The 25966-nt window shown below is 42.9% G+C and overlaps 1 protein-coding gene across 1 annotated transcript in view; it reads left to right on the top strand.

The window, feature by feature from the left end:
- LAMA5 (laminin subunit alpha 5) overlaps nucleotides 1-25966 on the top strand; it is a 226944-nt gene that overhangs the window by 175187 nt on the left and 25791 nt on the right. Inside the window, exons 51-64 of the mRNA XM_087720561.1 lie at nucleotides 1452-1563; nucleotides 3353-3523; nucleotides 4893-5089; nucleotides 6198-6314; nucleotides 8137-8291; nucleotides 9190-9331; nucleotides 11718-11820; nucleotides 15176-15286; nucleotides 16667-16846; nucleotides 18246-18388; nucleotides 20147-20326; nucleotides 21860-21996; nucleotides 23634-23787; nucleotides 25277-25410. Of these exons, the coding sequence (XP_087576687.1) occupies nucleotides 1452-1563; nucleotides 3353-3523; nucleotides 4893-5089; nucleotides 6198-6314; nucleotides 8137-8291; nucleotides 9190-9331; nucleotides 11718-11820; nucleotides 15176-15286; nucleotides 16667-16846; nucleotides 18246-18388; nucleotides 20147-20326; nucleotides 21860-21996; nucleotides 23634-23787; nucleotides 25277-25410 (2036 nt within the window). The remainder of the gene's footprint in view (nucleotides 1-1451; nucleotides 1564-3352; nucleotides 3524-4892; nucleotides 5090-6197; nucleotides 6315-8136; nucleotides 8292-9189; nucleotides 9332-11717; nucleotides 11821-15175; nucleotides 15287-16666; nucleotides 16847-18245; nucleotides 18389-20146; nucleotides 20327-21859; nucleotides 21997-23633; nucleotides 23788-25276; nucleotides 25411-25966) is intronic.

Raw genomic sequence — 25966 nt, 5'->3', positions numbered from 1 at the left:
TAGTCCTTCTTTTCTCTAGACTGGCCATATCCAATTCCTGCAACCCTTCCTTATAAATTTTAGTCTCCAGGCCCTTAATCATCTTAGTTGCTCCTCTTTGCACCTTTTCCAAAGTCTTTTTTTGTAATGTGGTGGCCAAAACTCTATCTGTAAAAGAGATCTTTCTCTTGTAGTTTCAGAAATCAATGCTTCACTTGAAAACCTACAAGGGGAAATAGCCAGGGATATCTTTTCTCATGCACAAAGATGTAATCACATCTGAATTTATGACAGGGCGAAGATAAAGCTATCTGGTGCTGTTTATTTAAGCATCTTCAAGCAACGAGTTGAAAGACCTAGCATGCCTCCACTTTTTTTCTAGAAAGAGAATTACTTACTGGTTTGTTGGTTTGTTTGATTGATTGAGTTATATCCCACCTTTTTGACTTTTATAAGTTAACTCTATGTGGTGAATGTTTGTGTGTGTGTGTTGCATTTGTGCTGATAAATAAAGGCAGACTAGTATAGACCTATTTCAAGCTATTTTGTTCTCATCAGCTATCCATATCCTTACTGGAATTTGAACCTGGGCTGACATAACACATATATCTGTGTGTATGTATGTTCCAGCATAACTCTGGAACGCCTCAAATAATTTCAACCAAACTTGATACACAGATGACTTACTCTCTGGAACAAAACATTGTGGGGATAAGACACCCTTAATGCCCCTCAGGTTGTGTGTTCTGTTAAAAAACAGCCTGTTGTGCCTTAAAATGGCTTCTACTGTACAGCGCAGTGGAGTTGCCATGGTAACGGCTTCACAGTACTCCACAAGGGGGCTGTCTCTGGTAAGAGGGAAAATCCAACATTAGAAATTACATTTGGTCCGGACATTTTCTCCCTATAAATAAATACCCGGGCAACGGCAGTTTATCAGCTAGTATGAAATCCTTCCTCCTATTTTCCCCACAATAACAAATCTTTGAGATGGGTTGGGCCAAGAAAGTCTGGCACAAGGTCTCCCAGGCAGCTTTCATGCCTAAGGCAGAACTAGAACTCATAGTCTCCTGCTAGTTGGTCCTCCCTCTCGTTGAGTAATTAACTTCACTGTCAAAACTGCTCTTAATATTAGGCAAAAGTGTATGACTGTACCCAAACAATGGAGAGAAGAGAACATGGCGTGTTCAAGCAACTTTGGTTGCTTAACATTTTAGCCAAATTCCTTTGGATTCCACCGGGAATCTAAAGACTTATCATGTGGTCCATCAACAATGACCTATAAAACCTTTCTTAAAATATTACTTTATTACAGCTGTGTACCTGGGACAACAATGTGATCTTAAATTAATCTTCTGAAGAAAATAAGCTGAACTCACAACTGTCTTTCAACAAACTTCCCAATGGTTGCAAATTGTTGGCCTGCCCCTGTAACTTTTCAATGTTATCTAAACCGACAATGTTGTTTTTAGGCAACAATGACCAACAGAAAAGCCAACCGCCTGATGGATGTTACCCAGGAGACCTACCAGCAAGCAGAGAGCCTTGTTCTGAACGTCACTAAAATTCAAAATAAAATTAATGGTAAGGCCTAATTCTATCTATTTTCCTGCTTTCAAGAAGTGCTACTTGGGAAGTGCCCAATTCCCATAAACAGCAAACAAACAGCAAATGATCCAAGAGTGATGCTTAAATTTCAAGGGTAGAGCATGTGATTTTTGGATAGAATTTATGCTGATTGTATCTACCGTATTTTTCATAGTATAAGACGCACCCTTTTCCCTCAAAAAAGAGCCTGAAAATCTGGGTGGGTCTTATAGCAATAGCAATAGCAATAGCAGTAGACTTATATACCGCTTCATAGGCCTTCAGGCCTCTCTAAGCGGTTTACAGAGAGTCAGCATATTGCCCCCAACAATCTGGGTCCTCATTTTACCCACCTCGGAAGGATGGAAGGCTGAGTCAACCCTGAGCCGGTGAGATTTGAACCGCTGACCTGCTGATCTAGCAGTAGCCTGCAGTGCTGCATTTTAACCACTGCGCCACCTTGGCTCTTATACACTGAATACAGCATTTTTTGCCTCCCAAGATTCCGCCTCTTCACCAAAATGGCCGTGCAGAGCCTGTAGGAGGCTTTCAGTGCTCCTGGGGGCTGGGGAGGGCAGAAATGAATGAAAAAGGCCCTTTTTCTGCCTCCCCAGCCCCCAGCAGCACTCTATAAGTTTCCTAAAGGCTATGCATGCCCTTTTTTTGACAAAAAATGGGCCCGTTTTGGCCAAAAATGGTCTGTTTTTTGCTCATTTTTTGCCCCCCTCCCCCAGGAGCACTCTACAAGCCTCATAAGGGCTATTCATGCCCTTTTTTTGAAGAAAAAGAACAGGCCCATTTTTGGGGAAAACGGACCGTTTTTGAGAGGTTTGTAGAGTGCAAAAACTTTTAAAAAAAATTTTCTCTTCAAAACCTTGCTGCGTCTTACACTCTGAAAAATACGGTATGTAAGACTCATTTTTTTCATAAGCAGCTGTTGTTGAAAGGACTCAGATGTACTGATAGCCCCAGGTACACAACCACAATGGTGCTGATTCTTTAGCAAAGGATCACCTCATCCCAGGTAGCCCTTGACTTACAACCATTCGTTAAGTGACGGTTCAAAGTTACATGGCTGTTCTGACCCCCCTCCATCTGGTGATTAATGCCGACACAGGCTTACTGTTAGCCATGCTTTATTCACAGCCCACACACGACTCACAGGCAAGACGTTGGCAGCAACCCAGATTCCCACAGATAAGAGATACAGTATAAACAAGAGCTTCTCCAGCTTGTTATGAACGGTTGTGTCCTGCAAAAGGTCTCCTCCCAAAGTCTCTTCTTATATACTCTCTTAGGAGGAGCCAAGCCACAACCACCTGGGCTTAATTATCTCTTATGAGTGTGCTGCCGTAATTGCTGCCTTTGTTTCTCCGCCCTTCGTTGCCTGGCGTCAGGGAAAAACTCCCTTTGATCTTCCCCACTGCTCCATGCCTCAGGTGTCTCCTGGTGGCCAACCAGCCTCTCTGGTCCCTGCTCAGAGTCTGAACCCTGCCCAGGGTCCTCCACATCTTCCATAGCAGACTCATAGGGTCCCTCGCTATCGGAGTCCATCGGCAGCTCCAACAGCTCCTGCTGGGCCACAACACATGGCAGTGAAAAAAGTGACATGGCCTTTTTTTCACACAACCATCATGGCATCAACAGGGTCACACGCATCGAAGCGGCAGTAGTGCCAGCAGCAACCCACCCCTGGTCATCTCCTGTATCAAATCGAGAGCTGTTATATGTGCAGAGGTGTGTCCTAATGTGCTATACATCTCCATTGTTGTGGCTTTTTATGCAGATCTCATACACCAGATGAACACTTTCACCACAGCCAATGCTAGCTCCACCTCTGCGGAGGAGTTTCGTCAGAAGATAGCTGAGGTTGATGCAATGCTGAGGCACATGAAAGCCATGGATTTTAGTTTCCAGAGAGCCATTGCTGTTGAGGAGCGGGATGAAACACAGAATGGTGAGTATGACAGAGAAAGCAAATGGGCTGTGTGAGGGAGCCATTCCCAAGGATGTATCATCTATTGTGTCTTAAGATATTCTGGAATCCAGTTTATTGATACTTGAGAGATGAGGCTTCAGGGAAGACAGACTGGATTCTTAAATTCAAGATATCTTGCAGTTTTGATTTTATTTAAGTTCTAAACCAAATTAGATACCTTTCCTAAAAGTTGGGTGCTTTTTTAAAAATTTCCTTCTGGTATTTTAGATATCAAGAGCACTCTTTTTTTCAAATGTTTATGTACACAAAACTTTATAAGCAGAGAATGTTTTTTTTTCCTTTTAGTTAATAGCCTGTCATTTTTTTACTGGCACTGAAGGTGACACATATAATGCTCCCTGTTCTTTTTCTTCCTCACTACAACTCTTTGAGATAATTTATGCTAATCCAGAATAATAGAATAACAGTTAAAAGGGACCTTGGAGGTCTTCTAGTCCAACTCTATATCATACTGGACAAATGATTGTCCAATCTCTTCTTAAAAATCGGCAGCGTTGGAGCACCCACAACTTCTGGAGGAAAGTCGTTCCATTGATTAATGGAACGACTTTCTTCTCACCATCAGGAAATTTCTCCTTATTTCTAGGTTAGTTCTCTGCTTGATTAGTTTCCATCCTTTGCTTCTTGTTCTGCCTTCGGGTGCTTTGAAGAAAGGTTGAAACCCCTCTCCCCTCTTCTTTCTGGCAGCCCTTGAGATATCAGAACAGTGATATCATGTGTCCCCCCTAGTCCTTCTTTTCATTAAACTAGACTTATCCAATTCCTGAAACTGTTCTTTGTATGTTTTAGCCTCCAGTTCCCTAATTATCTTTGTTGTTCTTCCCTGCACTCTTTCTAGAGTCTCAACATCTTTTTGAGTCTCCCACATCTTGGCTTTCTATAAATATGAATGCTCAACAATATTAAAGTTGTGTGGGATTTTTTAAATTATTTCTTATGACAGCAAGTAGAAGAGGGAAGAAGAGAAAGCCATCTTTCCAGTGTGACTGCTTTAAAATCACATTAATTATAACATTCAGGTTTCTTAATACAAGGAATTCTAAAGCATTTGCTCCAAAATATTTGTAAAACAACTGCAGCCATAGTATCACCTTATTAATGATAGAATTGTTCACAGCATGCCTTCCTTTTCTCTCTTTTGCAAGGGTCTCCAAACCTGGCAACTTTAAGACATGTTTAACTGAGGCATTCTGGGAATTGAAGTGCAGAAGTCTTGAAGCTGCCATTTTGGAGACATTGCTTTTTTGGAATGGAGGCCATTTTAACCTCAACCATCATGGGGCTCTTGATGTTCATCATTAATCTTTTAAAGCTTTCTTTCTCACAGTGCTGAACCGTGTGAGGAATGAGCTGTTCAACAAGTTGGAGGCCAACCAACAACTGGTCAATCAAATCAATGACCAGCTGGATCACTACAGCTCAGATTTGATGGACCTACGAGATGCCCTGAATGAAGCAGTAAATAAAACCCGACAGACAGAAGATCTCAACAGCCTGAACCGTAATCACTTAGAGGAAACCCAGGTGAAAACCGAAATTTTGGGCTGCAGAATGAGCTACTATGCTCCAAGGGATTTGGGGAATACAGGTAGTCCTTGTCTTACAACCGTTTGTTTAGGGACCATTACAAAAGCACTGAGAGAAGTGACATGATTGTTATTCACAATTATGACCATTGCAGCATCCGCATAGTCACGTGATCAAAATGTGGACAATTGAATCCCAAATTTCTGTTGGTAAACAAGACAGTTGTTTCTCGTCACAGTTAACGTATTTTTCAGAGCATAAGATGCATCTTTCCCCTCCCCCCAAAAAGAGGGTGAAAATCTGGGTGCGTCTTATACACTGAATACAGCATTTTTGGCCTACAGAAACCCCGCCCTCTGCAAAAATGGACATACAGGGGGTTTAGGAGGCTTATAAAGTGCTCCTGGGGGCTGGGGAGAGCAAAAACAAGGAAAAAAATGGGCCACATTTGCTCAATTTTGCCCCCCCAGCCCCCAGGAGCACTGTAAGAGCCTCCCAAAGCCTCTGCAGCCCCCCCTTTTTTTTGCAAAAAAAATGAGGCATGCAGAGGGTTTGGGAAGCCTGCAGAGTGCAAAAACTTTTTTTTTTTTAAATTTACCTCTTCAAAATCATGGTGCGTTTTATACTCCAGTGCGTCTTATAGTCCGAAAAATACGGTAAATGAATCACTGCAGTTGTTAAGTTAGTAACATGGTTGTTAAGGAAATCTGGATTTCCCATAGATTTTGCTTGTCAGGAGGTCACCAAAGGGGATCACATGACTCAAGCATGCCGCAACCATTCTAAAAAAAACTTTGATCATGTGATCATGGGGATGCTGCAGTGGTCATAAATGTGAAAAAGGGTCAGAAGTCACTTTTCTCAGTGCCATGGTCCCTAAATGAATGGTTATAAGCCGAAGACCATCTGTATCAGAACAATAGGGGAATCCTTCCACAGGTAAATACAGAGATTTTTTTTTTAAAAAAAGTGGAAAAAGAACTAAAATAACAAAAACACGTATTGTAACAAACAGAAACTTGGGGTGTATATATGGATGATGAGTTGAGTGTCATGGGCTTTGCACATTATGCGTTAGCATTTAATTTTCTCTCATGTCCATCAGCAAAGGAGCAAGGAAATAGAGAAACAGTATGACACAATCCAGACTACTTTGAGGATGGCTAAAGAATCCTTGGGGAAGATCTCTGAATTTCTGCAGATGGTTATAAATGCGAAAGAGGTAAGTGATGTAAATCTTGTGCTCCTCTGGGGAAGATAAATGGTACGTGTGGCTCTAGGAACCGGCTGTCAGGCCTGCAGCCATCTTTTCTTTTGGGTCTTTGGCCTGCCACACTTTCTATTATTCTGCTATGCATTTTCTATTATGGGAAAATGAGAGGGGGGATTGTAAGAATTAGATGCTATGTAGCCATAACAAAATTCTTTCTAGAAAGCCAAGGTCATCCTTTGTCTCTGCACCTCTGCACCTGGCCGGAACTGGATGGGTAAAAGCTGCCAGGGTGGCAGTGAAACATTGGACCATGTGATGGACTTGTGGGTGTGGGGGCAGGATCTTGAACTTTCAACTGGGTGGGGAAAACCAGGAAGCTTTCAGACTCGGGTTTTCCCAGATGTGCCAACATGGCTCTTAATAAATTGGAACTTTGAGGAATACTTTGCCTTGGACTCTGATTTAATTTTGGATGCTATTTGGAACCCTGACACCTGCAGTGGAAGGTGGGGATGTGAGAACTAGCAAAAGGATGTGATCTTAACAATACCATTAGTCCTCTATTTCCAGTAGTTTGTTTAGTGCCTGTTCAAAGTTACAACGGCACCGAAAAAGTGACTTTTGACCATTTTTCACACTACTGTTGCAACACCCAAATTTCCTGGCAGTGAAACCAAATCAACCGATGGAAGAGAAGTTGCCTTCAGAAGTTGCGGGAGCTTCATCACTGGAGGCTTTCAAGAAGAGACTGGACTGCCATTTGTCAGAAATGGTGTAGGATCTCCTGCTTGGGCAAGGGGTTGGACTAAATGACCTACAAGGTCCCTTCCAACTCTGTTAATCTGTTAAAATCTGTTAATCCCCGTGGTCAGGGAGATCAAAATTTGGATGTTTGGCAACTGATTCATATTTATGACGGTTACAGTGTCCTGATGTCAGGGGAACAGCTTTTGCGACCTGCTGACAAGCAAAGTCAATGGGGAAGCCAGATTCACTTAACAACCGTGTTACTAACTTAATAATGATTCATTTAACAATAGTGGCTAGAAAAGCTGTAAAATGGGGCAAAACACATGTCTCACTTAACAGCATAAATGTAGAGCTCAATTATGATCGTAAGTCGGGGACTACCTGTAACAGTTTCATGAAAACTACACAAGGAAAAAGCTTTTAAAGTTAGGGAGGAAGAGGAGACATGTTAAGTTTTTTATAGAGCCGAGGTGGCGCAGTGGTTAGGGTGCAGTACTGCAGCCACTTCAGCTGACTCTTATCTGCAGTTCAGCGGTTCAAATCTCACCGGCTCAGGGTTGACTCAGCCTTCCATCCTTCCGAGGTGGGTGAAATGAGGACCCAGACTGTGGGGGCGATGTGCTGACTCTGTAAACCGCTTAGAGAGGGCTGAAAGCCCTATGAAGCGGTATATAAGTCTAACTGCTATTTTTTGATCCTGAGGTAATATTTCAGAATACCACTTGGGGCAGATCAGTATTTCTCAGCCTTGATAACTTTAGATGTATGGACCGCAACTCCCAGAATTCCTCAGGCAGCACGGCTGCCTGAGGAATTCTGGGAGGTGAAGTCCAAGTAGCTGAGAAACACCGGAATAGGAACCTGTTAGGTTATGACTACAGGCATTTCTCCTTCAACAACTTCTCTTTCTGACTGAAGAATTTCCAAAGAATTGGAGCTATGAAGACTATCCAAACACCTGAGGCCTGCCCACAATAATAATCTGAGCCAGTGTGTCCCAATCGTAGCATCTGTAAGATATGTGGACTTCAACTTCAGGCAGGTCTTCTGAATGGGGGCCAATGCTTCTATTGTGTTTCAGGAATCCGAGAAGTTACTAGCTCAGCTAGATGGAGCCAGATACCCTCTCTCCGAGAAGGCGAAGGAGTACACCTTGGCGAGCAACAAGATCCAGAAGGTGGAGTTGGCAGAAGAGCATGCAAAGCTGCTGGATGAACTGGCACGAAATCTCTCCAGGTAACAATTTGCTTCCAATTTACGGGGTTTATTCTCATTTCCTAACCAGCTGTTGAAAATGCAACTGAAGCTTCCTATCCTGAGGCGTAAAAACACTTCCTTCCAGGTTATAGATCGTCGTCGACTTGCAACAGTTCATTTAGTCACCATTTAAAGTTACGACGGCACGGAACAAAGGAGACTTTGTATTTTTTATTTACTTATTTTTATTTATTTATTTATTAAATCTAAATGCAGAACATCTCACTATCAAGCCACTCTGGGTGGCTTACAGTACCATAAATAACAAGGCAGACCATGAAAAAGGTAACGATATTATTACAGGTAGTCCTTCATGTACAGCCATTCATTTAGTGACCGCTCCCTCCCTCATGGGAATCCAGACTACATTCCATCACACATGGACACGATCACCACCACCAAAGAGTTAAATAATTTTTAATACATCATCTATTATTGGGTTTTATTTTGAAACTACAATATATCCTTTCTAAAGTCATAATCTAGCCCCATGATGGAAAACCTATGGTCCTCTCTGCGGGCATGTGAGCCGTCGCCCAGCTCAACTCCACCGTGCATGCAGGCGGGCGCTTCCTGCCAGCCAGCTGATTTTTGGGACTCTGCCACGTATGCGCAGGGTCGGGGTGCATGCGGGAGACACGGATGCATGCGCAGGGGGCGGGGGTCATGCATACATGCGTAGGGGAGCATAATAATAGAAAATGCATAGCAGAATAATAGAGAGTGTGGCAGGCCAAAGATCCAAAAGAAAAGATGACTGCAGGCCTGACACTAACAGCACCATTGAAATTTCAGGCCTTCTGCTAGCAGCGGGAACCTAGTTGGGGCTTCTGATTTAAAAAAAACAGTCTTTTTTTTTTTTTGTTCTCCAAAACAGCATTATCGATGGCACAAACCAGGATGGCTTTATTCAAAGAGCCATCAATGCTTCCAACGCCTACGCCAGCATCATTGAGGCGGTGAAGAATGCGGAGGAGGCAGCCAGCAAAGCCATCCATGCTGCTGATGAAGCTTTGAAGGTAGGGAATGTTTGTCGTCCAATCTCTATTGGAAAGAGGGCTGTCGCCAGCTCACCTGCCAAGACCTGGCAGTCAATCTCCCTCTATTATCCAGGGTAGTCATTTTGTTGTTCTAGCGAGACAGCTGAGGTTTTCACAGAGGACTGCTTCCTCCTTAGATGACTTGCAGACACCTTGGCAGATAAATGGTTAGAGTCGCACAGCTAATTCAAAGGAAAGCAATCTGACAAAGAAGAATTGACAGTTTTGGCTTGAAGACACAGGAGAGGTTGTCAATCAATGTGTCCATGTAAATGTTATCTCCCCGGTCTGGTGAATTGCACATCTCTCTTCCAATTGCACCGACTTAAATCACTTAAAGATAATTCAGTTCAGCACTAGCAAAATTGGGAAGAATATGTTTATTATGGAATGTTTATTATAATTTATAGGCTGCCCTTTTCCCTGAGGGGACTCAGGGCGGCTTACAAAACACAGGGAAGGGGGTAAAAAGACAAAAAAACATAAGATAATATTAAAAATAGAGCATAGAAAATATTTGGAAGAAAGATATCCTGTCAAGGATGGAGACCCAGCCCTTGTTGATTATAGATTAGGGAAGCCTACAGTTGTCCCAAAAATGCTTTTTCAGGAGACATCTGGACTTTCTTGTTTTTTTTCTTTGCAGTCGTTTCCGCTTCTCATCCAAGAAGCTTCTTCAGCTCTGACTGGGTGGTGAGGAATGGAAGGGTTTATATTCCTTGACAGACAGCTGGTCATTTGCATCCTTTTAGAGGGTCGTTGAGGCCACTTGGAGGCTTACCTGTGTCCTCGGGATCTATAGACTTTTAGCTATGCAATTTGGGATGAACACCCTTCAAATGGTGTGGGAGTATGAACGGAGGAAAAAATTGCAGACTACAGGAAACATTAGCGCCACTCAGGTGACCCTGAGGACCCAGGCAAACCTCCAAGTGGCCTCAACAACTCCCTAAAAGAATGCAAATGTCCAGCTGTCTGCAAGGAATATAAATCCTTCCATTCCCCACCATCCTGTCAGAGCTGAAGAAGCTTCTTGGATGAGAAGCGAAATGTCTTCAAAGAAAAACCAAGAAAGTCCAGTTGCCTCCTGAAAAAGCACCTTTGGGGCAACCACGACCTGGATGACTGAGAATCTCTGTAGACTTGAAGTATGCAGTCCATGAGGTATGACCACAGTTGGGTCTGGAACTTCTGCCATTAAGTGATGTGGTCATTAGGTGAGACTGTGCCCAATTTTATGAACTTTTTTCCATGGTCGTTAAACAAATCGTGTCCGTTAGGCAAATCGCATGGTCATTAAGCGAAACCAGGTTCCATCATTGATTTTGTTTGTCAGAAGCCAGCTGGGAGGGTCGCAAATGGTGATAAAGTGACTCCAGCGTGCTGTGATGATGTAGGTGTGTGAACTGGTCATAAGTCACACTTTTTCTGTAGTAACGTTGAATGGTTGCTAAATGAATGGTCATAACTCAAGGGCTTACCTGCAATCCATTTAATGTGCAATTAACTCGACATGCAATGTTTTGTTTAGTGTTCCAACTGTACTGAAAAATGTGTTCTATGACTATTTTTCACACATAACGACCGATGTAGCCTCCCCATGGTCAGGTGATCCAAATTTGGATGCTTGGCAACTGGCATGTATTTATGACAGTTGCAATGTCCAGGGGTCATGTGATCACCTTTGTTGACCTGACAATCCAAGTCAGTGGGGAAGCCAGGTTCGCTTAACAACCGTGTTACTAACGTAACAACCGTGGTTAAACAATTAGCAACTGAGGCAAGAAAAGTTGTAAAATGGGAGCAAAACTCACCTGACAACGGTCTTGCTTAACAACATAAATTTTGGGCTCAATTATGGTCATAAGTCAAGGGCTGCCTGTGTTCTAGGGAGTCATGGAACAGTAGAGAACCAGAGGAGGAAGATTGGGCCCCAGTGGTGGGATGTTACCAGTTCTGTGGCCATGGCTTGGCTTGGTGGGCATGGCAAAGGAAGGATACTGTAAATCTCCATTCCTTCCCCACTCCAGGGGAAGGATACTGCAAAATCTGCATTCCCTCCTCGCTCCAGGGGAAGGATACTGTAAATCTCCATTCCCTCCCAATCAGCTGGGACTCGGGAGGCAGGGAATAGATGGGGGCGGGGCCACTCAGAGGTGGTATTTACCGGTTGTCTGAACTACTCAAAAGTTCCACTACTGGTTGTCCAGAACTGGTCAGACCCTGCTGAATACAACCTCTGGTGGGCACCAAAGAGAAGGCAAACCAATGGAGTCTAGAACTCTTGTATAAGATGTGGGTTCAAAGTGTTCTGTGTGAATTTGGATGCAGATGAGGTGGGACGAGTTATCTTCTATATTTGCAGAACGTCCTCAAACATAAACTTGGAGACAAAGCAAAAGAGATGAAGAAAGACAGCAATGCTTTAGAAGAGGCTGTGAAGGAAGAGCAAAGGAAGCTCAGCGGAGGTGAGCAAGAAACCAGCAGCACTTTCTCCATCCAATCTGGTCCATTAGACTTTCTGTTGTGACCTAGTCTTCCCAAAAGCACGAAGCTGACTCCTCCTCCCGATAAAACCCCTTTTATTTAGGTTAAAGTGAATTCCTCTTCAGCAAAGTCCCGGCCAACAGTCTTTCAAGAGATTTCACAACTACAGACCTTTATGAGGCTTGGAGAGCTGCCAGGCTAATATCTTCTAAACGCCACTCTGTAGCAGACAATTACTTGACAAGAAGTCAGGACCAGATCTTCACCCTAATGAATTGAACTAATTGTCTCCTGTAAACTCCCCTCCCCTTTTGCTCCTCTTTATTCCCTATGAGAGGGGCCATTCACCGTCCACCTGTGGCTTTACTCCTGAGTGGACCCTTAGCTGTTCCCTTCCCCTGGCAGCTGTGTGCATGCGCACATCGGGAACAGACTCCAGCTGTTCTTCTGTCCCACTGATGTCTGACTCTGAAGGCAGCTGATAACTGTCAGATGGCCCTGGCCCCACTTCTGCCTCTAGCACAGAGCCCTCATCAGAGCCCCAGACTCCAGGACCGGCCCATGTTTCTCCCCAAACTCCTCACTGTCTGAATCTGCCACCAGCTCCACTGTCTGCTGGCAGGCCACAACACTTTCCTTCTCATCTAGATCCTTCCTCTTAGTTCCATTTATCAAAAGCAGCATTATCATCTGATGCCTTGATGTTCTTAATGGCTCTTTATTGTCCTTAATGGATCAATGGAGGTGGGAAGGTTTGGTTCGGGCTGATTACAGCCTGCCCAGAACTGACCTGAGCCATAGATTATGTGTTTGTTCTGCCATTTTGGGTATACCTCTGTTGGCTAGGTATTTGGGACAGTTTTATAGGAAGTGGAAAAGCAGGATATAGCAATAACACTTAGACTTATACACTGCTTCTAAGCGGTTTACAACCCTCTTTAAGCGGAACCTTGGTGGCACAGTGGTTAGAGTGCAGCACTGCATGTTACTTCTGCTGCCTGCCTGCTGCCTCCAATTTGGCAGTTCAAATCTCACCAGACTCATGGCTGACTCAGCTTTCCATCCTTCTGAGGTTGGTAAAATGACCCAGATTGTTGGGAGCAATAGGCTGACACTGTAAACCGCTTAGATAGGGCTGTAAAGCACTGTGAAGCGGTATATAAGTCTAAGTGCTATTGCTGTTTACAGAGTCAGCCTATTGCCCCCAACAATCTGGGTTCTTATTTTACCGACCTTGGAAAGATGGGTGGCTGAGTCAACCTTGAGCTGGTGAGACCCGAACTGCCAAACTGCTGGCAGCTGGTGTTCAGCAAAAGTGGCCTGCAGAACTGCCTTCTAACCACTGCACCACTGCATCTCTTAATATAAATATAAATATAAAACCAGAGGTCAGAATAACAGTTGGAAGAGACCTTAGAGGTCTTCTAGTGCAGGAGTCCCCCACCCATAGTCCGTAGACCGACACTGGACTGCGGCATGCCAGCAGCTGGGCTACACAAACAAGTGAAGCCCCATCTGTGGGATGCAGGCAGCATGCAAAATCACACCCCCTTCTGGTCCACGGAAACACCTTTTGTCTACGGAACCAGTCCATGATGCTCAAAAGGTTGGGGGCCACAGTTCTAGTCCACTCCCTGTTCAAGCAGAAGACCATATATCCGGGATGGTGAATCTATGGCACACTTGCCACAGGTGGCACGCGGAGCCATTTGTCAGGGCACGCGAGGCATTGTCCTGTCAGCTGGCCAGCGTGCATGCGCTCTGGCCAGCTGAGATCAGCCTTTTTAAAAGCCATTTTTTGCCCTCCCCAGGCTCCAGAGGCTTTATAGGAGCCCGGGGAAGGGGAAAAGAGCCTCCCCGCCCCCACCCACCCCAGCCCACCAGAGGCTTCAGGAGCTTCTCTAGAGCACAAAAAAAAACCCGGCCCTATGGGCAAACAGGAAGTTCAGAAATATATATATATATATATATATATATATATATATATATATATATATATATATATATATATATATATATATATATATATATATATATATATATATATATATATATATATATATATATATATATATGTGTGTTTTTATTTGTGCTGATAAATAAATAAATTTATCAGCACAAATATAACAAATGTAACAAAAAGGCAACTAAAAAATATTGGGTTTCTGTCTGGATGGTCTCTTGTGACAAGCCGAAGGACAGAGAATGGAAGTGTGATCTTCCTCCCATATTTGGGCATACCAGGGGTTGTGACTTTAATATTGATCACACTTCCATTCTCTGTCCTTCGGCTCGTCACAAGAGAACATCCAGACAGAAACCCAATATTTTTTACTGTTGCCTTTATCAGCACAAATATAACATATATAGATAGATAGATAGATAGATAGATAGATAGATAGATAGATAGATAGATACATACATATACATATACATATACATATACATGTTTTCTGAGACCTACATACATATACATATACATATACACACACACACAATTTTTAAACATAAAAGACAACATAAAAAAATTCTCATCCATTACATACTGTGTGTCATTTGATTACAAGCGTTTGTGCATCCATATTTTCAGTTACATATACAATCACAGATTTTCCGTCTAATATAACTAGATACCTCACTTTCATTGTACAACATATATTCAATTACAATTAATATTTATTTCTTTTCAACAAACCTAATTCCCTTGCATTCTTGAATGTCTATTTAATAACAATATACCTTTATGTAATCACTTAGCTCATTCTGAATATTTTTACAGTGTAAGAGAATTTACCAACTGTTTACGTTTATACATCACTACTTTCAATTATGCATAATCCCACCAGTCATCCATCGAGTATCTTATGTTCATTGTTGTCCTTGTACATCATACATTCAAACAAAAATGTTATTCCTTCATTTTTCAACGAAGTATTCTAAATACTCACTTCCTATATGTACCAATCTTCCATTACTTCCTTATTAAAATTATTTATCAACAAGATATCTTTATAATATATACTACTTAGAGTTACGCATAATATCACCGATCCTATATCAAATATATATAGATTCATTATTATCCTTATCCTTCATTTTAAAACAAAATATTCTAAATTATTCAATTCATATATATGTCAGTCTTTCATTGTATCGTTATTAATCTATTTAACAACATAATTGTATTATCACTTATCTCCTTCAATTAAAACATAAGTAAAGCATTTTTCATTTCCAGGCTGTATTCTTAATGTTGCTAATTGAAATGTTACTTCCCGAAATCCTGATTGGAACTTTGATAACTCTTGTTACTTTTTTATTTTATTTTAATCCAAGTCAAGGGAGCATTGGAGGCAGCCAAAAACAAATTGGCTGGCACCCAAACCAAGAAGGAGCAACTTCTAAACCAGCTGAACTCTGCGAAGAACAAGTTGGGCATGGTCCATGGTAAGCCTCTAATGCTTATAACGACTTCACAGATTTCCCAAACAACCATACTGGTAGTCCTTGACTTACAACCATTCGCTTATTGACCATTCAAGGTTACAATGGCATTGAAAACCTTGACTTATGAGCAGTTTTTATGAGCATTGTGGCATCCCCATGGTCGTGTGCTGAAAATTTGGACACTTGGCAACTGGCCTGTATTTACAAGGGTCACAGGATCCCAGAGTCAGGGGATCACCATTTGCAACTTTCTCAACTGGGTTTTGAGAAACATTCGTTGAGTTTTGCCCCCCTTTAACGACCTTTTGGGTTCCTGTTGTTAAGTGAATCCCTGCAGTTGTTTGACATTGACTTTGCTTGTCAGAAGGTGGCAAAAGGGGATCACATGACCCCGGGGCACTGCCACGGTCATAAATATGAGTCAGTTGCCAAGCGTCTGGATTTTGATCACCTGTCCATGGGGATAATGCAACGGTCATAAGTGTTCCAAACAGCATCCAAAGTAAATCAGAGTCCAAGGCAAAGTATTACTCAAAGTTCCAATTCATTAAGAGAGACATCTTGGCACATCTGGGGAAACCTGAATCTGAAAGCTTCCCGGTTTTCCCCACCCAGTTGAAAGTTCAAGATCCTGCCCCCACACCCACAAGTCCATCACATGGTCCAATCTTTCACTACTACACTGGCAGCTTCCACCCATCCAATTCCAGTCAGGTGCTGAGATGCAAAGACAAAGGATGACCTTGGGCTTCTAGAAAGAATTTTGTTATGGCTACATAGCATCTAAGTCCATACAATCCCCCCCCCCCCCATTTTCCCACAATAGAAAATGCATAGTAGAATCATAGAAAGTGTGGCAGGCCAAAGATCCAAAAGAAAAGATGGCTGCTGGCCTGACACAGTCATATTGGTTTTTTCAGGACCGTTGTAACTTTAAACAGTCACTAAAGGAGAGGTTGTACATCAAGGACTACCTGTAATAATATTTTTAACTTTTTCATTGTCTATCTTGTTACTTATCGTACTATAAGCCACCCAGAGTTACTTGATAGTGAGATGGGCTGCATTTAGATTTCATAAATACATTAAAATGAGTAAATAAATAATAGATTTTTCCCCATCACTTTGCTGGTGATCTGATCATATAACATTAATTCATGAAATGCAATGAGTTTCACTCTGCTAACGGTTTTCTCCGAATCACGTTTTTACGCTACTTGATTTTTGCATTTGTTCTTCCTGAGTTAAAATGAATCTGAACTGTTGCAATTTTTGGGCCACTCTTGACTCTGCCCATTTCTTTCATCTAAATTCTGGGAGCTTGGTTTTTCTGTTTTTAGTTTTTTTTTATTTTGCACCCTGTCTCTTTTTGTTTGCAAGACGATGCATCGGAGAAAATCCAGAAGGCCAAAGACGCAGCCTTAAAGGCCAACGAGACAGTGGCCACGGTGGAAGGAAAACTGAGTGACATGAAGAAAAACGTGGATGAATGGAAAAAACAGTATGGAGATCTAAGAAGTGAAGATTTAAATCAAGCTACCCGTGATGTCAAGAATACTGGTGCGTAATTCCCATTCCTTCAGTCTTTCTGTTTCTTTGGATAAAGCGATTCTGCCTGTTAGCGAGATTCATTTGTGGGTATGGGTTCTCTTTTCTATTAAAAATACTTTGGAAGAGGATTTGGATATAGATGCCTTTTGAGGAAATGTTGTTTAATGTTTTTCGAAAGCCAGTTTGGTCTAGGTTAAGGCTCCAGGCTAGAAACTGGGAGACTGTGAATTCTAGTCCCATTCTAGACATGAAAGATGGCTGATTGACTTTGGGACAATCTTTAGGAGATGGTGAATCCTAGTCCTGCTTTGAGCATGAAAGCCAGCTGGGTGACTTTGGGCCAATCACCAGGAGACTTAATTCTAGTCCTGCCTTAGGCATAAAAACTGTTGTGAAGAAAAAGTATTACCATATTTTTGCACTATAAGACGCAATTCTCCCCCCAAAACTGGGTGGAAATGTCTGTGTGTCTTATAGAGCAAATATTACAGGTGGGAGGGGAGGGTTCCCACCACCAGGGAACTCTGAAACCTTCGCTGCCGAGCAGCTGATTGGCAGTTGGATCGGGCTCCCGGAATACCGCCAATCAGCTTTCTTAGGCAGCGGTGAATAGCGGCATCAGCGGTGGTGATAGGCACCCCATCGCCTAGAACAGCTGATCGGTGGCATTCCGGGAGCCCAATCCAACCTCCAATCAGCTGCTCAGCAGCGAAGGCTCTAGGGTTCGGTGGCAGCAGCAGCAGCTCAGCTCAGTTGATCAGCGGTGGGCGCAATGGAACGGAGCCCTGACGAGCCACGTGCCGGGCCTGTGATAATGTCCTGAAGCTGACCAGGCTGTTTGCTGCAAGGACACTAGCGAGATAAATCCTGGATGGATGCTGGAAGGCAGAAGCAGATTTTTTTTTCTTGTTTTCCTCCTCTAAAGCTAATGTGCATCTTATACTCCGGAGCGTCTTATAGTCTGAAAAATACAGTAGCTATGTTCAGTGCCTTTAGTTAAAAAGTAATAAAGGCAGGATATAAATAATGTAAGATACAAAATATCAGTCAGGGTCATTGTGTTTTTGAGACAGAATGCTGAAAGAAAAAAAGATACATTTTTTTTTTACTTTCTGGTTTTCTTCAGTCTTATTTTAACAACAAAAAAACCTAGCAGATTCTGTGTAATTCTGTCTCCTCTTCTACATTTGCTTTCTTCTGTCTTTCCCTGAAATGTCATCTGAAACAAACACTGAAATTATCAGAGCTCATAATGACATTGAAGGCAATTTTGAAATAGAAGATTTGAAACTCCTTTTTGGAACTAAATTGTAATCCAGCATGTGTAACATGTTTCCTCTGTGACTTGTTTATGTTTCCATTGGGTTGGTGTCTGGGCTTCCTCTCAAAAAAAATTTCGGCTGTCCAGTCTCGAGTCTTGAAAGCACCCTCCCAGTCCTCCTGGGAAAGCTGACCAGCCTGGAAAACAGAAGAAGCCACAATGCAACTGTTTTGGACAATATCCTGCGGGTGCGCCAACTGATCTCATTGGCCCGGAATGCTGTCAGTAAGGTAATGTCAGAGTTTGTTGCAGAAAAATCAAATCCAGATAACTAATTCAGCTGGATTCATTAACTTCTTGATATAACTAATAACAGATGAATAAATGTACAATACCCATAGTAGATTCTTTCAACATGGTAGAAGTTGCAAGCAGAACACAAGCAGGAGGAGACAGTTAGTTTCAATTCTCAGCACAGGCTCAGATCTGTTTAAGCTCCCATTGGCTGACCTTGTTACCATGTCTCTCCCAGTCATGAATATTCTAACAGGTAGGAAGGCTTTAAAGTCACCCAATGTTTGATGTTCCTGCGCTCTGCGATGGTGGGATTTCAAAACAAAGTTATATGTCAGAGTTTAGGTCCTCAAGAGAAGACCAGCTTGGCTTACAATTTGTGTACAATCTGGTCAGTCAAGGACAGGATTGGTAATTACAGATAGTCCCTGCTTAATGATAAAAAAGATGTTGAGACTCTAGAAAGAGTGCAGAGAAGAGCAACAGAAACGATTAGGGGACTGGAGACTAAAACATAGGAAGAATGGCTGCTGGAATTGGGTATGTCTAGTTTAATGAAAAGAAGGACTAGGGGGGAACATGATAGCAGTGTTCCAATATCTCAGGGGCTGCCACAAAGAAGAGGGAGTCAAGCTATTCTCCAAAGCAACTGAGGGCAGGACAAGAAGCAATGGGTGGAAATGATTGAAAGGGAGAAGCAACTTAGAACTAAAGAGAAATTTCCTAATACTTAGAACAATTAATCAGTGGAACGACTTGCCTCCAGAAGTTGTGGGTGCTCCAACACTGGAGGTTTTTAGAATTTGTCTGAAATGGTCTCCTGCCTGAGCAGGGAGTTGGACTAGAAGACCTCCAAGGTCCCTTCCAACTCTGTTATTCTGTCACTAAGTGATGCAGTTGTAAACCATGACATCATGTGAGCTTGCCAACTCACGACAGCAATTGAGGCTGTCCCAAGTGGTCAATCCCACACAGTCACAGTGTGCCATGGTTTCATGATCACCATTTGTGGTCCCCTGCCAGCTTCCCCGTTCCCTTGGCTTGGAAGACAACAAGAAAATTTGCAAACGGAGATCACACGGGCACATGATGCTAGGACTCTCATAATTTTCAAGCCAGTTGCCAAGTGCCTAAATCGCAATTGTGTGACTCTGGGGATGTTTTACCTCTTAAAAGGTAAAAGTAAAGGTTCCCCTTGCACATGTGTGCTAGTCATCCCAACTCTAGGGGGCAGTGCTCATATCCGTTTCAAAGCCAAAGGACTCTCTCCGTAGTCATGTGGCCGGCATGAGCAAATGCCAAAGGCACATGGAATGCTGTTACCTTCCCACCAAAGGTGGTTTCTATTTTTCTACTTGCATTTTTATGTGCTTTCGAACTGCTAGGTTGGCAGAGACTGTGACAAGTAACGGGAGCTCATTCCGTTATGCGGTACTAGGGATTCAAACCGCCAAACTGCCAACCTTCTGATCAACAAGCTCAGCGTCTTAGCCACTAAGCCACCACTTCCCTTAAGAACAGTCAAATAGAAATAAGCATAATCCGTGAAGCCAATTAAGGATTTGACTGTCAGAAACTAATTCATGCTCCTCAGGATATCAAGAAGAATTTGTTAGAAGGGGGGATTTTTAAAGGGAGGTTGGGACAAATTAGCATCAAAATAGCGGATCCTCCTGGGACCGCAGTATTTTTTTAATGCCAGGCCTGCAGTGTCCAGTATCAAATGTTTGTTCCTTTGATCTTTTGGCTTCTAGATTAAAGTTCCGGTGAAGTTCAATGGCACTTCCGGTGTGCAAATCCGGACTCCTAGCAATCTCCAGGATTTAGCTGCCTACACATCCCTCAAATTCTATATTCAGAACCCGGACTCCAAAAAGAGAGACCAACCACAGGATGAGTCTACACGCTTCGTGTTGTACCTGGGACAAAAGGATGTAAGTTCTCAGGGAAAGAAATCAAGAACCTGGACACTCAACCCAGTGGGCTTAAGGGTAGAAAGTATAAGGATAGTTTGTTTTTCACATGTGTTTGAGAATGTTGGCATTAGAATGCAGTTGTTATTCAGTACGACTGATGTTCACTGTTGGTGTAACATAGATTTAGCTCTGTTTCAGTTTCTCTTCTTTACCCCAATATCTTCAATTACTGTTTCTTCCTCAGATTTTGCACTTTGCAAAATGTTACTTGACGTTTAGTTTAACTAGAGAGCAATGTTAAATTACAAGTGTGGTTTCCTTCTGCTGTTTTCTGCTTTTGAAGTCTCGTTTCTTGGCTTTATTGTTAGTTAGCTACCGTATTTTTCAGAGTATAAGACACTCCGAAGTATAAGACGCACCTAGCTTTAGGGGAAGAAAACAAGGGGGGGGGGGAAATCTGCTTCTGCCTCCCAGCAATTTGCCTCCTTGCAACAAACAGCAAACAGTACAGTCAATGTACACTGTTTGTAGTGTTATATTTCAGACTATGTTTGTACAGACGCTGATGTGCTTTCTGGAAGTATAAATTCTCTGCTATTTAGAAGAAGATACAATAGCACTGGGCCTCTTCAGATCAAGTGTTTATTTTAAAAAGCTTTTCATTTTGTTAAGCTGTGTAGAACAATAATAAAGCAGTATTTAAAAAAATAAGTAATAATTTTAACATTATATAGGCATTTATAGTTATTGACTTACCTTCTTGCAGCAAACAGCTTGATTAGCACAAGAAAAAAAATCTGCTTCTGCCTCCCAGCAATTTGCCTTGTGGAGCAAGTTTTCCCCGTTTGCTCCAAGGAGGTAAATTGCTGGGAGGCAGAGGCCAAAGGGTGGGGAACAGTGGGTGGGTGGGGCTACATTCAGTATATAAGACGCACCCAAATTTTCACCCTCTTTTAGATAGGAAAAAGGTGTGTCTTATATTCCAAAAATTACGGTAATTATTTTGGCTACTATATGTGTTTAATTTATTTTTTTATAGCAATAGCAGTAGACTTATATACCGCTTCATAGGGCTTTAAGCCCTCTCTAAGCGGTTTACAGAGAGTCAGCATATTGCCCCCAACAACAATCCGGGTCCTCATTTTACCCACCTCGGAAGGATGGAAGGCTGAGTCAACCCTGAGCCGGTGAGATTTGAACCGCTGAACTGCTGATCTAGCAGTCAGCTGAAGTAGCCTGCAGTGCTGCATTTAACCACCGCGCCACCTCGGCTCCTTTCTGGATGTTTTTACCATTGTTTTAATTGTTTTACCTTTTTGATTTGTCAGCCATCCAGAATCGCTTGGTTAAGTTTGACTCCTAGAGAAATTAAATGAAATAATAAAGAATTAAACCTAGGATAGCATAAACAATAGATAGGAAGAGTTGCAACATCTCACAATCAATATAACACACACACACACACACACACAAAGCCCAGCTCATTCACACTCTCTGGGCCTCGGGTTGGATGACCAAACCAAGTTCACTTTTGTTCTTTGTATTTCCAAGGCCACTGGGGACTACATGGGCCTCATCCTTAAAGACCACAAAGTGGAATGGATCTACAAACTAGGAGGCAATGAAACAACACATTTGATGGTTGATGAAGAAATTGGAGAACAGTTTGCTGCTGTCAGCATCAACAGGTATGGACAAACGAAGCAGTGGGGGAAAAATGGGCTTCAAAAATCCATGTTCCTTTGTGGATTCGTGGATGAGAGTTTCTGAGGTAAAATTGCTCTCTACAAATCACTATAGGTGATCACAATTGACCGCAATTGAGCCACAAATTTCTGTTGCTAAGCGAGACAATTGTTAAGTGAGTTTTGCCTCAGTTTACAACCTTGCCACAGTAGTTAAGTGATTCACTGCAGTTGTTACGTTAGTAAAAGGGTTAACTGAATCTAATATCTACCTTGATTTTGCTGGTCAGAAGGTCGCAAAAGAGGGTCTCATGACCCCAGGACACTGCAACTGTCATAAATGTGAGGATAGTTGCCAAGCATCCAAATTTTCATGATCACAAGCATTCTGCAATAGTTATAAGTGTGAAAAACGGTCCTAAGTCACTTTTTTCAGTGCCGTTGTAACTTAAAACAGTCACTAAGCAAACTGTTGCAAGTTGAGGATTACCTGTACTGCTTGGTAGAAGAGAGAAAATCGTTTTGAAGGTTGAAGTAATCTCCTTTGCTGCTAAAATGCTTTCTGTTAATGCTCTTCTGACCTGGGCTTCATCAAATCACAAAGCAGACTCCTTGTCCTGACAAAAACCCCTTTTTATTAAGCTAGCGTGATTTCCTCTCATTCACATCCAGCAAAGTCCCGGCAAAGAGTCTTTCAAGGGTGAATTTATAACCACAGACCTTATCAGGCTTGGAGAGCTGCCAGGCAGATATCTTCCAAACGCAAGGCTGTACAAAACAATACTTAGCAAGGAGTCTCTGAGAGTCACCAACAAATCTTCACACTAATTTTTTTTTTATAGCAATAGTTAGGCTTATATACCGCTTCATAGGGCTTTCAGCCCTCTCTAAGCGGTTTACAGAGTCAGCATATTGCCCCCAACAACAATCTGGGTCCTCATTTTACCCACCTCGGAAGGATGGAAGGCTGAGTCAACCTTGAGCCTGGTGGGATTTGAACAGCCAAACTGCTGAACTGCAGTGCTGCATTTAACCACTGCGCCACCTCAGCTCCTAATTAAATGAACAAATTGTCTCCTGCAAACTCCACTCCCCTTTCGCTCCTCTTTTATTCCCTATGGGAGGGGCCATTCACTGTCCACCTATGCCTTTACTCCCGAGTCGGCCCTTCTTCCTTAGCTGTTCCCTTCTTCTGGCAGCTCTGTGCATATACACACTGAGGACAGGCTCCAGCTGTTCTTCTGTCCCACTGATCTCCGACTCCGAAGGCAGCTGATAACTGTCAGACGGCCCTGTCCCCCTCTCTGCCTCCGACACAGAGCCCTCATCAGAGCCTTCCCCAGACTCCAGGACTGGCCCATGTTCCTCCCCAACCTCCTCCCTGTCTGAGTCTGCCACCAGCTCTTCTGATTGCTGGTGGGGCACAACAAAAGCCTGATCAAAAGAAGTCTTCCTTGAGCTGGGTTTCGTCTTTTCCTTGCACCATGGGCTTTGTTGGCTTTCTGCTGCATTTCTGCTTCTGTGTTCATTTGGTTTGGATTATATTATTTTTATGTTCGTGGGCGTTCTTGAAGGCTGTTTTTTGGCAGAGGGATTAGAGCCTTAGATTCAAAATCAGCAACTGTCTTCCTGGTTTGTAGGATCTTGCAGTACGGACACATGTCTGTGACGGTGGAGAAGCAAACCTTACATGAGACCAAGGGGGACAGTGTTGCCAAAGGAGAACATGGACTGTTCAACTTCAAGCCCCATAATACGGTTTTGTACGTAGGTGGCTACCCTTCCAGCTTCACGGTGAGTTCCGCTGAGTAGCTTGCTTGTGTTGGACAAGGGGTATTTTGGGGGCTTTTTAGAATCAGGTTGCATAAACTAGTAGTAGCCATTAGTGACTTCATGGTTAGCCCGTTACTCTTTTAGTGTTCTTAACAATTATGAAGTTCTTTCACACCTACGATTGTATTTGTTTGTTTAATTTGTTTTCCGCCTTTATCATTTTTACCAATAACTCAAGACAGCAAGTATATCCAACATTCCTTCCTCCTCCTTTTTTCCCCACAACAACATCCCTGTGAGGTATTTTGGGGCTGAAGGAGAGGGACTGGCCCCAAAGTCACCCACCCAGATTTCCTGCCTCAGGCAGGCCTCAAGCTAACAGCCTCGTGATTGGCCCCAAAATCACTCACCTGGTTTTCATTCCTAAGGCGGGACTAGAATTCAAGGACTCCTGGTGATTGGCCCCAAAGTCACCCACCCAACTTCCATTCCTAATGTGGGACTAGAATTCAGAAACTCCTGGTGATTGGCCCCACCCAACTTTCATTATTAAGGCGGGACTAGAACTCAGAGAGGCCTGGTGATAGGCTCAAAGTCACCCAGATGGCTTTCATGCCTAAGGTGGGACTTGAATTCAAGGTCTCCTGATTTCTAGCCTAGTGCTTTAACCACTCGATCAAACTGGCTTTATGTTTTCTAGACAAAACCTATAACTATTTTAAGTATGCTAAGGGTTTTAGAAGGAACTTCAACTGGCAATTAATTATATGACTAAAGTCACTTTTCCTGGGAAATCCATATTGAAGGGAGCTGGTGGCCAGAGACAGTCTTCTGTTACCATCAAGCAAGGTTTTCAGACCTGCCCCAATTTGGTCCTCTAGGCAAGAAAGACCCTCGATTCCATTTGGATCAAAAGGCATACTTTACTAAAAACCAAGTGGAACGCAGTATGGAAAAGCCAGAACTGAAGTTTGCGCGCCAAAGTTTCCCAGTTAACTTTCTCCATCTAGATCCTCCCCCCTGCTGGTCTCTTATTGTCCAATTATATTTGAATTAATTGTTTTGAGAACACTCTCTTATATGGCGGGCTGGTTGGTGAGCCATTGTATTCCATTCCCAACGCTTTGACCTTGAGATGATGCCTCTGGAAGGTTCAACGTATTGTTAGTCTTCCTCCCTTTCCAAATCCTCCCCCCTCCTCCAAATAGTTCGCAGCAGACTAGCAGCTAGCGAATATGAAAGTCAAGCATAAAATGGCAGTTCTGACAAAGGCAGGGGTGGGATTCTACTACCGGTTCGGATCGGTTCAGCCGAATCGGTTGTTAAACCGATTGTCCACCACTGGATGAAGAGATTGCAAAGGCAGGACAGTGAAGTAACTGTCAAAGTAGGAAGCAAGAAGCTACCGAAGCAACCAACTTGCAGTTTTAATAACCAGATGGGAATGTTTATTTCTGCTGAGAAAATGAAACACAAGATTCAATAAATGGGTTATTTCCCACCCCAACAGCCTCCTCCACCTCTGCGCTATCCTAATTACCGAGGCTGTATAGAGATGGATTCCCTTAATGAAGAGGTGATGAGCTTATACAATTTCCAGCGCACGTTCCACCTCGACACCGTTGCGGAGAGGCCTTGCACAAGGTAAGTGATGATACGGTCAAGAACCTCCCACCCTGGAAGAAAATTGACCCAGTGGTACAGGTCGTTCTCAATTTACGACCGCAGTTCAGACCAACATTTCCGCTGCTAAGCAAGGAAGTTGTAAGGTGAGTCGCACACAATTTGACAACCTTTGGTTGAGCAGATCACTGCAGTCGTTAAGCGAAGCTGACCCTGTTTGTCGGAAGCTGGCGGAGAAAGTAACACATGGTGATCACATGACCCAGGATGTCGCAGCCATCGTAAACACATACTAGTTGCCATGTGCCCAAATTTTGATCAGGTGATTATAATGATTCTAAGGGCGAGAACTGGTTGCAGATCATTTTTGTGCCAGTGCCATCGTAACTTCAAATGGTCACTAAATGCGCGGTTCAAAATTGAGGAGTACCTGTATATAATTTGATTTGCTGATCTCTGCCTTTGCCAGAGACAGGAAGATTCTGTCAAGCTAAGCTCAGTGTGTTTCAACAGTCTGTGTTGAAACAAACAGCATCTTTTATCAACAATCTGAATTGGTCTCTCCACACGTCACCCT

The sequence above is a fragment of the Thamnophis sirtalis genome, unplaced genomic scaffold (assembly GCF_051295495.1).
Source record: "Thamnophis sirtalis isolate CommonGarterSnake01/CBP01778 unplaced genomic scaffold, rThaSir2_p1.2 scaffold_7, whole genome shotgun sequence".
NCBI lineage: Eukaryota > Metazoa > Chordata > Lepidosauria > Squamata > Natricidae > Thamnophis > Thamnophis sirtalis.
The sequence above is the reverse complement of the archived record's forward strand: the minus strand, read 5'-3'. Positions and strand labels throughout refer to the sequence as shown.